Source organism: Erinaceus europaeus, chromosome 16 (genome assembly GCF_950295315.1).
Source record: "Erinaceus europaeus chromosome 16, mEriEur2.1, whole genome shotgun sequence".
NCBI classification, from domain to species: Eukaryota; Metazoa; Chordata; class Mammalia; order Eulipotyphla; family Erinaceidae; genus Erinaceus; species Erinaceus europaeus.
The window spans coordinates 28,678,577-28,692,740 of NC_080177.1; the positions used below are offsets into that span (position 1 = coordinate 28,678,577).

Consider the following 14,164-nt stretch of genomic DNA (forward strand, 5'->3'; position numbering starts at 1 on the left):
AAAACAGTTTATAATCTTAACAAGCCAAAGAGAAGCATTTTGAAGGCATGTGATAACATGTCAAATTATTTTCCATAGAATCTGTAACAATTTAAACTCTAAAAGCAAAATACGTATTGTACCCCGTGGTACATGCACACCACTTGATAAAGATATGTATAATGTGCTATCCATCTCTATATCTTTCAAAAAATTGTGTTAAGTTCCCTAAATCTAATTTCTCTATGTGAAATACCCAGATTATAATATGATCAATTTTCCCCTTCTCCTATTTTTCTTTAAAAAGCAATGAATTAGACTAGCAGCGATAAAGGATAAATTGATGTACTGCTGGCAAGAGATAAAGCTCCAAGCCATGCTAGTTACACATAAAGAAAAGTCATACATGGCAGCCATGCAACTCACTGAATTGCTAAGTGTTTAAACAATAACGACTATTACTGTAAGAGTTTAGTGAAATGAAGAGTGAGTAGGCAAGCTAGAAAGCTAAAAATCTAGTGGCTTATGCCAGACAAGTTCTGAGAATAAAGGGCACTATGATTCAAGAAGTGATTAAACATCATTTTTCTACTTTATGACACCAAAAGTTTTTGCATAAAATTAGCAAGTATTATTTTTATGCAGCAATTTAGATGAAGACACCCTCACTCCAATCAACACTGAACAGCCAGCAAAATGTCCAACTAACCCAACAAAGGGAGGGGTAATTACAGCTAATAAGGAGAGAAATTGATTGAAGTGGCTGGAAATGAGTAAGTCTCCATTTTCATTATGCTTTTTAACCCTAAAAACGACTAACCAAAAAGCTTATGGACCCTCAAATTTTGACATTTCTAAGAATGTGGGGTGTGCAGTATCACCAAAGCAAATGGGGTGTGTGTACTGCTCCTGGTACCTCTTTGCCAAGTTATGGTGCTGGAATCAATGTCCAGTCTTGCAAATCTATTTATTTCTTCATCTGTGAGTGTAGTTGGGTCAGTCTTTTCAATTCCCAGTCTCTAGAGAGAAAATTAAGGCATACCATAAGGCAAATAAACCTTTTGAAATTCAGAAGATTGATCCCTTTGGTGAGACTGAGAGTTATTTCCTACTCTTATATGAACTAAGAAATGAAATCAATATGTTTGTCCCCATAATTGAACATCAGAGGCATTTTCCCCAATTTAGTACTTAGAAGGATTATATTTAATGCCTATTGTTCATCTGGTGCAACACTCCGTATGTTGTACCAACCACATTGAAAGCAGCATAATGAACAAAGTTTTCGCAGTTGAGGAGTCTAATTCTAAAAAAAAAAAAAAAAAAAAAAACTTAAAAAGGAAAAATAAGTATATCAGTAAGAACCCATGTGAGTCATGTTTCCATGCATTAATGTAGCACTACCTTGAACGTTTCACCGTTTCTGACTATCCCAAAAGGCATAATAAAAGGCTCAGGGGGCTGACAAGATAGCTCACTTGGAAAGCATGCAGCTTTGCCATAAGTTTGGCCCATGTTTAAGCCCAGTCCCCACTGCAATGAAGGAAGCTTCAGTGCTGTGGTTTCTTTCCCCCTCTTTTTTGTTTCTCTCTTTCTATCTGAAAAAGTCAGTCTGTAGTGGTGAAGTTCCAATATATATGAGGTGGGGGGAAGGTGTGTGTGAGTGGCGGCTCTGGGAAGTTTTGTTATTTGTAATGAATACCCACTTGAATCCCATTCTATAATGTATTCTATAATAGTTTCTTTTTTTCCTGACTCGTGGTAGGTCTGAGTTTCCCTGTTCTTCCCAGAGTGCTTTTCCTGTGTTGGTTAGGAGGGCTTTGTTTTAAAACCTTGTACGTGGAGTCAGAAAATAGTCTACCTGGTAGGGCTTATGCCCCAACTTCAGTAAATCTTTCGAAAACTAATAAAACAGAAATTTTAAATCTTTATAAGTTCACTGTTTAAATTCTTCATATAACATGAGTGAAACCATCGTGTGACTAATATTGATAATAAGCAGCACATAGGCTCTTTGAACATTATATATACCAGTCTATCTATAGAATATAAGGGCTTGGAGATACTTACTGGGTATATGGGATGCTATACTGTGCATGAGGCCCTGGGTTTGATCCCATTATAAAGGTTGAAGGTAGAGGTTACTTCTCACTAGAAACCTTTGAAATGTTTATCATGACAACCCCCACCCCCACCCCCCGAGAGTACCACTCAGCTCTGGCAGGCACATGGTGGTTCCAGGGACTGAAACTGGGACCTTCTGCATACAAGTCCTATACACTATCACTGTGATATCTCCAGAGCTGTGAATAATCATATCCTTAAGAACATGGTTACAGATGTAATTTGATCCACAGTAGGCTACCCTAAGGAAATTTACCTTCATAGTAATCACCCAATTTCATACATTATCAAAAATGGAAAAGGAAAAAACTTACCCGTAACCTTCGTATTTGAATATCAGAGAACTTTCGCATGCCATTTACTGAAGGTACCAGACGATTAAAGAGAGCCTTAAAGAAAAAGACAAAGGTTTTTAAGTGAGAGAAAGCCTATTGCCTTTCTACCTGTATTCCTAGCACCCTAGGAACCAATCTGAATTCAGGTGGTTCAAGCCTTTCAAAAGCTTCAGCAGTTTACCTTGTCAGTCTGGGTCAGTTCATGGAAAATCCGGGCATCGATGGCTGCAGCAACTAGGTTAGTAGCTGCAGTAATGGCGTGAATATCACCAGTGAGGTGGAGATTAAACTACAAAAGAGCAGAAGTCCCATCAGTCTTCCAGCTTCTCTGTATCTTTAAAATATTTATTCTATTGAAACTAAATCACAGTATTGAAGCTGATGGACAACTGATGGCAGTACAGTCAGTGGACAAACATCCTATAATAGTAGCTCTCCAAGAAATCCAATTACGGATTAGCCTCAAAAGAAATTGTAGTTTAGGGAGTTGGGCAGTTAGCGCAGTAGGTTAAGCGCACGTGGTGCACACGCAAGGACTGGCTTATGTAAGGATCCTGGTTTGAGCTCCCGGCTCCCCACCTGCAGGGGATTTGCTTCACAGGTGGTGAAGCAGGTCTGCAGGTGTCTGTCTTTCTTTCCCCCTCTCTGTCTTCCCCTCCTCTCTCCATTTCTCTCTGTCCTATCCAACAACGACGACATTAATAACAACAATTATAACTACAACAATAAAATAAGGGCAACAAAAGGGAATAAATATTTTTTAAAAAAAGAAATTGTAGATAAAAAAAAAAAGAAATTGTAGTAATCCCCAACTAGCATGTCCAGTAACGACAACATCACACCATACATCAAAATTAACTAAAAATGGACCAAATATATGGATGTTAGACCTAAAACTATAATATACAGAGAAGAAAACACTGGTAAAACACTTCAGGACCTTAACATCAAATATACTGTATATACTGGGGACTCAATCCCATGGGCCAGTGAAACTATAATAAAACACAAATAAAGGAGAATACATCAAGTTGGAAAGCTTCTACGTGTTGAAAATTCCCTAAGGATAAAAAGGCCACCAGTTGTGGCCCTGGAGGTAGAGCAGTAAAGTCCTGGACTCTTAAGCATTAATTCCTGAGCTTAGTCTCTAACAGCACATGTACCAGAATGCTGTCTGGTTCTCTTTCTCTCCTTCCTATTTCTCTCATTAGTACATAAAAAAAAAAAAAAAAGCAACCCAGCAATTAGGAAAAGATATTTGCACATCAGACATCTGACAAGAGACTGATATCAAAAACTTACATTACAGTGTGCAAGGACCCAGGTTCAAGCTCCTTGTGCCCACCTGCAGGGGGAAGCTTCACAGATGGTGAAGCAAGGTGGCAGGTGTCTCTGTCTCTCTCCCTCTATCTATTCTTCCCCTCTCAATTTCACTCTGTATCTATCCAATAATAAAAATATTTTTAAAAAAATCACATGGTTCAAAAAAAAAAAACTCAATAAAAAAGAGGGCAAAAGATATGAGTAAGCAGTTTTCTTCTTTTTTTTAATTTTAGTTATTTATTATTGGATAGAGACAGAGAGAAATTGAGAGGGAAGACAGAGAGATACCTGCAGCTCTACATCACCATTTGTGAAGCTTTACTCTACGCAGGTGTAGACCAGTGGCTTGAACCTGGATCCTTGAGCACTACAGTGTATGTGCTTAACCAGGTGTGCCACCACCTGGCCTCTAAATAGGTAGTTTTCTAGAAGAGACATGCAGATGCCCTACAGACATGAAAAAATGTCCACTTCACCTACCATTAGAGAAATGCAAATCAAGACTACACAGATTCCACGTTACAACTGTGAAAACGACTAACACCACTTTGGTGGTGGATGTAGTGTGCAACTATACCCCTATAATCTTAGCATTTGCAAACCATTATTAAATCACTAATTAAAAGCAAACAAAAAAACAAACAAAAAACCAGTGGACTACGGGAGACATACTCAGCAGTGAAGGAGAAGTATCAGTTCTACACCTGCAGTTTTCCATTTCTGCACTTATTACTTTGAGTTCACTTAGTGTTAGTTCTTCTCAGTCTCATCCTTCATTTGACTGCTTGCTGGAATTCATTATTGCTAAAGACAGGCTTTGAAGTCCTGGTCAAATAACTAAGCTAGCTCATAAGTTTGTAAATTAACGTGCATTTCCCTGTATGTTTGTTTCTGCCGAGAAACTAGTCATCTAACTAATGCTCTACAATAATAGTTAATCTCTGAAAGGAAAAGAAAAGCCATAACGAAGGACCTGATTTAAGTAAAGCCCAGACACTTTACCTCTTCCATAGGAATGACCTGCGAGTAGCCACCGCCTGCAGCACCACCTAAAGAATAGGCCAAAAAGGTGTAACACATGTTACTTACAGTTCTCCATGACTCCAGAATCAAACAAAAAACATACGGGGTTCTCTAAATACTGGGAAATTATTTGTTTACTTTTTTTTTTTTTACAACCATTTAGACAGATTTGATCAAGTGTTTTCTAATTTTTTAAACCAAGCTAAAACACTTGATGTTGTTCATGCTGAACAGTCTTGCAACTGAAATCTGAAACTAAATGACAAAAATATGAACACACACACTATTCATTATCTTTAGAAATAGACTCCCTGTAATTGTTAACATTTATTTAAAGACCTAGTCTACAGTACATAAAGGCAAACCTGTTCAATTTCCTATTCTCATAAATGTTACCTGGCATTTAAAAATGACACTAAAATATATATATCAAACACAAACATGGAGATTGCAATTATTCCTGAATAGGACACATGTAAGAAAACAACATCATGGGGTTGGGTGGTAGTGTACCTGCTTGAGCACACATATTGCCATGTGCTAAGATGCAAGTTCAAGTCCCAAGCTCCCACTTGAAAGAAGGAAGCTTCACAAATGGTGAAGCAGCACTGCAGGTATCTTTGTCTCCCTGTCTCCCTCTTCTCTCTCAACTTCTCTGTCTCTGTCCTAAATAAATAGCTTGAACAACAAGAAGAACAACAACAAAAATCACAATTTAATTGCCAGATTGTTTGTTGGCCCTTTTGGACTATCAGGTTATCACTGGTATAAATTTTAACCCAAGATATAGATTTTGTTGTTCTGTGAGGCAAAGACTACACTATGGAAATAGGATAATTTGTGCTAAGAGGAAAAGGAGGATATCAGATTTAATAAACACAGCAAGGGGAATACCCTTGTTTAGTTCCTTAAGAACTAAAGTCTTAAGGAAGCGGGGGTTATTAAGACAAGTTCACTGGAGTTGGCACATTGCACCAAGGTAAAAGGCTCTGGGGTGGGTGGGGAATACAGGTCCTAGAAAAGGATGACAGAGGACATAGTGGGGGCTGTATTGTTATGTGGAAAACTGAGAAATGTTATGTATGTACAAACTATTGTATTCACTGTCAAATGTAAGCCATTACTTCCCCAATAAAGGAAAAAAAAAAAGACAAGTTCAAAAGTAGAACCATGCAAATTTATCATATATATCAAAACAACAGACAGAATGGTAAATGTTGCTGATATATAATTCTCAGTCACTAGCTAATGTTAACTTTCTTGCTGTTGTGGTAGCTAACAGTTGACTAGTAGGTATATAAACATCACCACTGGTTACGTATTATCTGTACCAGGGAAGTCCTATGTATATAGCAGCAGTAGGAGATAGGGCAAATCTGATGATAACTTTCACCAAAAGCAGCATTATGGTGGTGGTGGTGGGAGGGTGTTCCTGGTGCCTACATAAGTTGAAGTCCCTATAAATATTCATGGTTGAAGGGCTGAAGAAGTAGAGGCCCTTTGGCCATACAAGGTTTAGTCCAACTAATACCTTTTATTCCAAAGGTGGGGCCCTGAGAAGGTTGTCGAACACAAGCAAAGACATTCTGCTGAAGATGGGCGCCAAGGGCTTGCACCAGTCCAATTGTAGTTGTGCTTTTCCCTTCTCCTAGTGGTGTTGGGGTAATTCTTCAAGATGAAAGCAAATGAGAAAAATTAAATGTATGAGTTAAATTTATGCCAGTCACTAAATCAGACTTAACAGAATCTAGAGAAGAACTTATAATCTGAGTAGGAAAGATGAAACACCTAAAAAGGACCTATCCCAAGAGCCTAATTTGTCATTTCCCCAAATTTTAAAATTAAGAGACTATAAAACTTTAGTTCTCGAGTCTGGAGTGGAAAAAAAAACAAAAAAAAACCTTTAGTTCTCACTGTGGGGAACAAAAAAGATTTTACTTTGCAGAGAGATACTACTATAATTTTAACTTCCCTGCTTAAAAGCCTCAAAAATTGCTTTTACATGTAATGTAGGCAAGCACTAACAATGAAAGCTCAGTAGGTCTATTGAATAATGAATTCATGTATTCAAGGTCTGAAGGCAACTTTCAGAATTCAACCCTACTACCTAGTAAATGGATAATCTTGACAAATGTTTTCATCTCTAGAGTTATAATCTATTTTTACTTTACATGATCGCTGTAAGAAGCTATACACACATATACACACACCAAGCTAAAGGAATTTTCACATATATATGGTAAGTGCAAATGCAACCCTGGGTAATAATAATTGGGATTAATATTGAGATCTGATTGGCAAATGAATTAAAACCATACCCAGTCACTACCACGTATTTTCCATCAGGCTGGTGTTTCAGGCGTTCCAACGCTGACAGTAGAACTTTAGCTTTTGTTTTACCATACAATTCAACCTCTTCAGAAAGCAGGCCAATTTCTCGAGCCAGGTCACCAATGGGCTTTGGCTTGCAAGATCGTGATATGTCAATATCACTTAAAAGAAACACAGAGATATGTATCAATCTTTACTCACTAAATTTAAACTCATCCTAGTAATGACAGCTCCCTGCTCACTCCACCCTCTCCCACGGGACAAAAACAGCTATAGAATCCCATCAGCTAGAAACCCACAACACACAAATTAGAATTTTATTTTTACCTTGGAACAGGTGTCTTGAGATTAAGGTGGTTATACTGAATAGTCCACTTTCCAGGCTGAAATTTCTCCAGGAATCGCTTTGCACTCTCTACTGTGCTCTAAACAAAATGACACAAATGGAACTTAGGTGAGGTGATTATTTTAAGCTCCACCTCAATCCCAAATCCTGGGTCATTCCAGTTCAACCACAAAATGAACAGGCTTATGATCCGCCTATTAACATGTTTCATTCAATTCTAGGCAAGAGTCTGCAGGCACCCAAAATGTTCTGGGCTGCATGCCTCTTCCCATATCAGCTGGTGTGAGTTTTTAAAAAGGGCAAGCAAACCAAAATGTACCTAGAAAGTCAGTGTTTGTGCTTCTCTTTTGCTAAAGGTTTTATATTCCAAAGCAACTGAGAACTGTAACATCCCTACTTTCCTCTAATATTTATGATTCTACTTCTCCATTCTTTCAGCTCCTCTCTCTCTCTCTCTCAGAGCTCAGTGCCTGCACTACGAATCCACTGATTCTGTGGCCATTTTTTTCTTTTTTCGATTTGGGGGAGGCGGGTAGGACAGAGAGAAATGGAGAGAGGAGGGGAAGATAGAGAGGGGGAGAGACAGAGAGACACCAGCAAACCTGTTTCATCATTTGTGAGGTGACTTTTGCAGGTTGGAAGCCAGGTGGCTTGAACCAGGAACCTAGTGTGGGTCCTTGTACTTAACCCGGTGCACCACCCATCCCCTCTTTTTCTATGAGAGACACAGTCATACTTAGTACCTGAGCAGACTTTTGACATTTGTACTTGGAGAGAAAAGCAGTAACATGAACCCTATCAGCTACTTAGAATGCTTACAGAAATGATTATTTGCACGCACCTCCATCAACATTGCCACTGTCATGGGCCCAACGCCTCCAGGAACAGGAGTGATGAAGCTTGCCCTCTCTTTGGCCTCATTGTAGGCCACATCACCCACGACTTTTTTCCCATTTGGCTTTGTATCATCTGGTCAAGAGGGGGAAGAAATCCAAACCAAGTTTCAGAATTTCAATCCTGGCATTATTTCTAAATTACATGATCAATTAAGACAGCTGATTCCAAAAACTGATGAGGAGTTTAGGGTGTGTGGTTCCATCTGGCCCAAGTGCCTACTTTACTTACAAGCTAGAGGACGACGGCTGCTTTTTCCTTCCTAGGGAAAAAACTAGTTTTACCTGCAAAAACTCACAAGATTGCTAAGTGGTTTTTCAGAATCAGGAGAATCCTTTTGTTGCTTGTCAGGTGGCAAACAGAATCCCAACTGTTTTTTAGTCTTAAATCCAGCTATCCAGTGTATAATGAGAATCTTTTAAAATGTTAATTTGCCAAGGCCCACAAAAGAATTTTTTGGGTGCACAAAGCTCAAACTATGTCACAGCTGCCAGAAACCGTTTCTACAGCAACTGTCAGCATTTTTTGTAAGCTCTGTGCGTGAGCTGGAGAACAATTCTGAAGACAAGCAGCTACTTAGATGTATGCAAAAGGCAAAGAATGTAATTGCACTTCCCTTAAAAGGATACAAGAACAACTACAAATCTTATCAGCAAAGAATAAGCTATTCAAGAGAATAAAACCTAAAGGTGCATCACACAAAGTACATCCTACACTTGGTTTCAGTGCTGTTTGGGGTTGGGGAGGGCGGGGGACACAGGGTTAGACTTTGCAGATCTAAGGCTCCTGAGGTAGAATCTGGTAGGTTATTAGCTACTTCACTACATGATGTCGTTTGGACTATCATGACCAAGAAAAGGAAGCTGGGGTGTGTGTGTGTGTGGGCATCCCAAGAGCCAGAATGTAAGAGACCTTAGCTCTAGGATCAGCTTTCACTAAGGACTAGTGCCTCCCCCCTGAGTGAGTTTCTTACAATCAGAAAAGCCCAGATGTAAAGAAAATTAAATGTAACCTAATGCACAAGGATTGAAAGGAAATGTATATTTGAAGTTAGGAAAACATTCTGTAAAGAATAATTTATCTCCCCATCCTAGATAGATATGATCTTTTCCGGATTAGGCAAACACAACTCCTTGGGGGAAATTTCAGGCTTCTAGAATATTTTAAGGCAGCAAGTGATGGCAAAATATTTCCTTTCATAATCACTGATGCCACTTTAAAATGTTAAGGAAACACTTCTTTTTTTTTATATATATATATTTTTATTTTTTATTTATTTATTCCCTCTTGTTGCCCTTGTTGGGAAACACTTCTTATAGTCTTAATTAGGCTAACACTGACCTAAGCTTAAAATACCCCTCCATCTCTTATGTGTATATCAGTCATTATAAGTAACAGCACAATTATTGCACTGTCAGGATCCAGTTACAACCTGATGCCTGTATGTTTAATTTGGGGGCCCCAATTAATAGAGTTCAGTATAGAAGCCACTATACTGAGATTGGATTGGGGACAGGGTGTGGAATCTGTTCCCTCTTTATAACTGAAATGAATCACCATTAGTCTGTCTCTTCTCAAATTATCTTTAGTATAAAACAAGCAGGAAAAAAAAAACTTTGATGTGTTATGGTCAATACACACTTATAGTTTAATTCTTTCTTAATTCGATGAGTAACTTAAGATGTTACTTTGGGGGGAGAGCAGATGATGGCACATCTGGTTAAGCAAACACATTACAATGCTCAAGATTCCAGGTTCAAGCTCCCAGTCCTTACCTGCAGGAGGAAAGCTTTATAAGTGGTGAAGTAGGACTGCAGGTGTCTATCTCCTTCCCTCTCAATCTCCCCTCCTCTCTCAATTCCTCTGTCTCTACTCAATAATTAATAAATAAAAATGTATATATATTTTAAAAGATGTTATTACATCTGGTAGATAGTACAATTTAATCAAAATATGAGCTAAGAAGTGGACTAGTAGTGGAACACAGTGCTTAAAAAACCTATCTTTGCTAAGAACAGTCCTTAGGTTGTGCACCCACTGGTCTGTAACTCAGTGACTCTGCTGTTCTTGGAAAACAATATAATAATATTGCTACTATTTATCTATGTGGTTAGGATCAATAAAATCTCAACTGGCCACAAGGGAAGCCAATGCTTTCATCTTATTCATATTCTACCGTCTACTTGAAAAATAAATGAGAGGGGGCCGGGCGGTAGCACAATAGGTTAAATGCACATGGTGTCAAGAGCAAAACTGGCATAAGGATCCTGATTAAAGCCCCTGGATCCCCACGTGCAGGGTGGTTGCTTCACAAGCGGTGAAGCAGGTTTATAAGTGTCTGTCTGTCTCTCCCCTCCTCTCTCCATTTCTCTCTAACCTATCCAACAACAACAGCAGCAATGACAATAATAATGACAACAACATAGGTAACAAGGGCAACAAAAATGGGAAAAATGGCCTCCAGGAACAGAGGATTTGTGGTGCAGGCCTACCAAGCCCCAGTGATGACCTTGGGGGGAGAAAAAAAATAAAAATAAATGAGTAGAACAAAAGTTTCATATTTAAGTGAGTATTTTTAATCTACCTGCAAGACTCAAGCTCTCCACTCAAGTTTTTCTTCTTCTGCTTTTCAAATCTGATAAAAAAAAAAAACAACTGCCAAGAGGCGACATATGATATGGAAATGCAAGGTTTTAAACAGAATGAGTTTGAATGTCATGTTGCAAGCGCTCAAAGTGAGAAGTTGTAGGAGAGCAATTTCTTTATCACCCATTAGATAATTACACTACAAGAAAATGAGGGATCAATTATGAACTACTGTCTTAAAAGTATGGTAGGCAGAGTGGGAGGGAGCTTAAAAAACAGTGAAGGCTTGACAGTGACTAATGTTCCTGGCAGCTTAGTGTCTATATTTCAAACTTGAAAAGGGGAGGAAGAGAAAAGATTATTTTTGCTATAATTCCCTTCAACAGTTCAACGTTATTGCCTGTAGTTAGAAGATATAAATCTGGACAGGGCACTGCAGCAACCACTACCAGAGGAGCTGACTCTCTAATAGGAGAGCGTAGGTCAGCAAAGCTATGGGACAGGAGGTAGAAAGAAGAATTTAAGCAGAGATCATCCTTTGTCAAGGGGAAAAAAAAATCAGACAGGGTTTGAAAGGAAGAAAGGGCATTCAGACAGAGGATGTGTTCAAAGTGAAGATCCTAGTTGAGCTTTGTGTAACTGGGTAGCCTAATGCTTAGGGGTTTAATGAACAGGAATGGGGCTTAATGCACAGAAATGTCTGATTAGGGGAGTTGGGCGGTAGCGTAGCGGGTTAAGTGCTTGTGGCCCGAAGCACATGGACCGGCGTAAGGATCCCGGTTCGAGGCCCCAGCTCCCCACCTGCAGGGGAGTCTCTTCACAAGCGGTGAAGCAGGTCAGCAGGTGACCTTTCTCTTCCCCTCTCTGTCTTCCCCTCCTCTCTCCATTTCTCTCTGTCCTATCCAACAATGATATCAATAACTACAACAATAAAAAACAACGGCAACAAAAAAGGGAATAAATAAATATTAGAAGAAAAAAGAATACAAAACTACTGGCCATAGGTAGTCATAGATAACAATTTATAAAAAGAAAAAAAAAAAAGTCTGGCTAATATGATTGTTTCACTATATTGTTCTTTCAAACTCTATGTCTAAAAACTCCATGATGAAAGAGTAATTTGCTCCACTAGAGATTCAGGCCGATAAGTGGCAAAGAAAAAACATGGCATAAGGATGGACAGCAAAGGATATGCTGTCACTTCATAGCAGATTAAGATGGGTATTAATAAAGTGCATGAGAGAGAAAGGTCACAGAGTGGCCGAAACTAGCATTGTACTAAGGAATCTGACAAGTAAGGTGAGGGGACTAGAGGCCTATGGGTCCAAAGCAAGGCAATTATGGCATGTAGACGACTGAGTGAAAGTGAATGTTTTAGGGACACCAGAAAGAAATATATACTAGTCCATCTCAGGGTTAAACATTTAAGGTGACAGTACAGAAGAGACAGAAAAAGAAAAAAAAAAAAGCCTAATATTTAAAAACAGATTTAAAAAAATAAAAATAAATTCAGATCCAAAATAGGAAACAACTTGGGCCAGGTGGTGATGCACCTGGTTGAGCACATATGTTACAATGAGCAATGACCTGGGTTTGAGCCCCTAGTCCCCACCTACAGGGGGAAGCTTTAGGAATGGTGAAACAGGGCTGCAGTTGTCTATTTTTCTCACTATCACACTATCCCCTCTCAATTTCTGGCTGTCTCTATCCAATAAAGCTAATAATTGAAAAAAAAGGATTCAAACCTTTGGGTAGAAGGAAACAAAACTTTGGGAGGATGCCAAGTACACTTTTGGACATTGATACAAGATAAACTTTATCCTCTTGGCCTTAAAAAGCTTAATTTGGCGAGTCGGGTGGTAGCGCAGTTAAGTGCATGCACTTAAGTGCATGCATGTGGCACAAAGCGCCAGGACCGGAGTAAGGATCCCAGTTAGAACCCCCTGATCCCCACCTGCAGGGGAGTCGTTTCACAGGCAGTGAAGCAGGTTTGAAGGTGTCTATCTTTCTCTCCCCTCTCCATTTCTCTCTGTCCTATCCAACAATGACGATATCAGTAACTACAACAACAACAAAAAAAACAAGGACAACAAAAGGGAATAAAAAAAAAGCTCAATTTGGGCCAGGTGGTGGTGCACCTGGTTGAGTGCACGTGTTACAATGCACAAGGACACTGGTTAGAGCGTCCAGTCCCCACCTGCAGGGTGAAGCAGTGCTGCAGGTGTCTCTGTCTCTCACCCTCTCTATCTCTACCTTCCCTCTCAATTTCAGACGGTTTCTATCCAATAAATAAATAAAGATAAGATAAAATAAAATGAAATAAAAAAGCCCAGGTTATGAAATGGAATTGGCATATCGCACCAAAGTAAAAGATACTGGGGTGGGTGGGTGGGGAGAATACAGGTCCATGAAGGATGATAAATGACATAGTGGGAGTTGTATTGTTAAATGGGAAACTGGGGAATGTTATGCATGTACAAACTATTGTATTTACTGTTAAATGTAAAACATTAATTCCCCAATAAAGAAATAAATTAAAAAAAGAAAAGCCCAGGTTATGGCTGGCAAAATAGTTCACCTGGATAGTATGCTGTTTAGTCATGTGTGTGACCCAGATTCAAGCTTCGTCCCCAAGGCACTGACAAAAACGTTGGTGCTGTGATCTCTTTTACTTTCTCTGCCTTTCTAAATAAATAATGAATTAATTTAAAAAGTCCTGGTCAAATATCTTCTTAGTGAAGTCCTCCTAAAATCATTCTAGAGTTCTCCTAGTCCTTGGCAGAATGAGTCTCACTCTCATAGCCTCATACTCTGCAACTTTTACAGTGTTTTTTTATTTCCTTCTCTCTCTCTCTCTTTCTTGAAACCAGAGCATAGGTCAGCTCTGGCTTATAGTGGTGTGTGGGAATCAAACCATGAACCTTGGAGCCTCAGGCATGAGAATCTATTTGTATAACCATTATGCTCTCTCCCCTGCCCTACACAGTATTTTAAAGCAATATTTCCATGTGGTGTTAAAGTAAAGGGTGGTCTCTACAAGAAAACAATGTGACATGTCCCTCCTGCCCTTTCTCTCACTCTCATTGAATGTTGTCATCTCAGGAGTCACAGTGGCTAAAGTCAGAGGCTCTGTTGTCACACTGACCTGCCTTCTAGAGGCATCTACTAACTGCAGGGATACCTAGGCCAGCCTCTCTGAATTTTAGCACTTCAGGTCTCAAAT

General features: G+C 39.2%; 1 protein-coding gene across 1 annotated transcript in view; it reads right to left on the bottom strand.

Moving 5' to 3' along the window:
* Positions 1-14,164, bottom strand: part of MTHFD1 (methylenetetrahydrofolate dehydrogenase, cyclohydrolase and formyltetrahydrofolate synthetase 1) — a 62,013-nt gene that overhangs the window by 21,109 nt on the left and 26,740 nt on the right. The window contains exons 9-16 of the mRNA XM_016191933.2: positions 8,303-8,430; positions 7,443-7,540; positions 7,103-7,276; positions 6,316-6,452; positions 4,764-4,810; positions 2,620-2,727; positions 2,418-2,492; positions 896-998 (exon numbers count right to left, since the gene is read on the bottom strand). Coding sequence (XP_016047419.1) covers positions 896-998; positions 2,418-2,492; positions 2,620-2,727; positions 4,764-4,810; positions 6,316-6,452; positions 7,103-7,276; positions 7,443-7,540; positions 8,303-8,430 — 870 coding nt within the window. The remainder of the gene's footprint in view (positions 1-895; positions 999-2,417; positions 2,493-2,619; positions 2,728-4,763; positions 4,811-6,315; positions 6,453-7,102; positions 7,277-7,442; positions 7,541-8,302; positions 8,431-14,164) is intronic.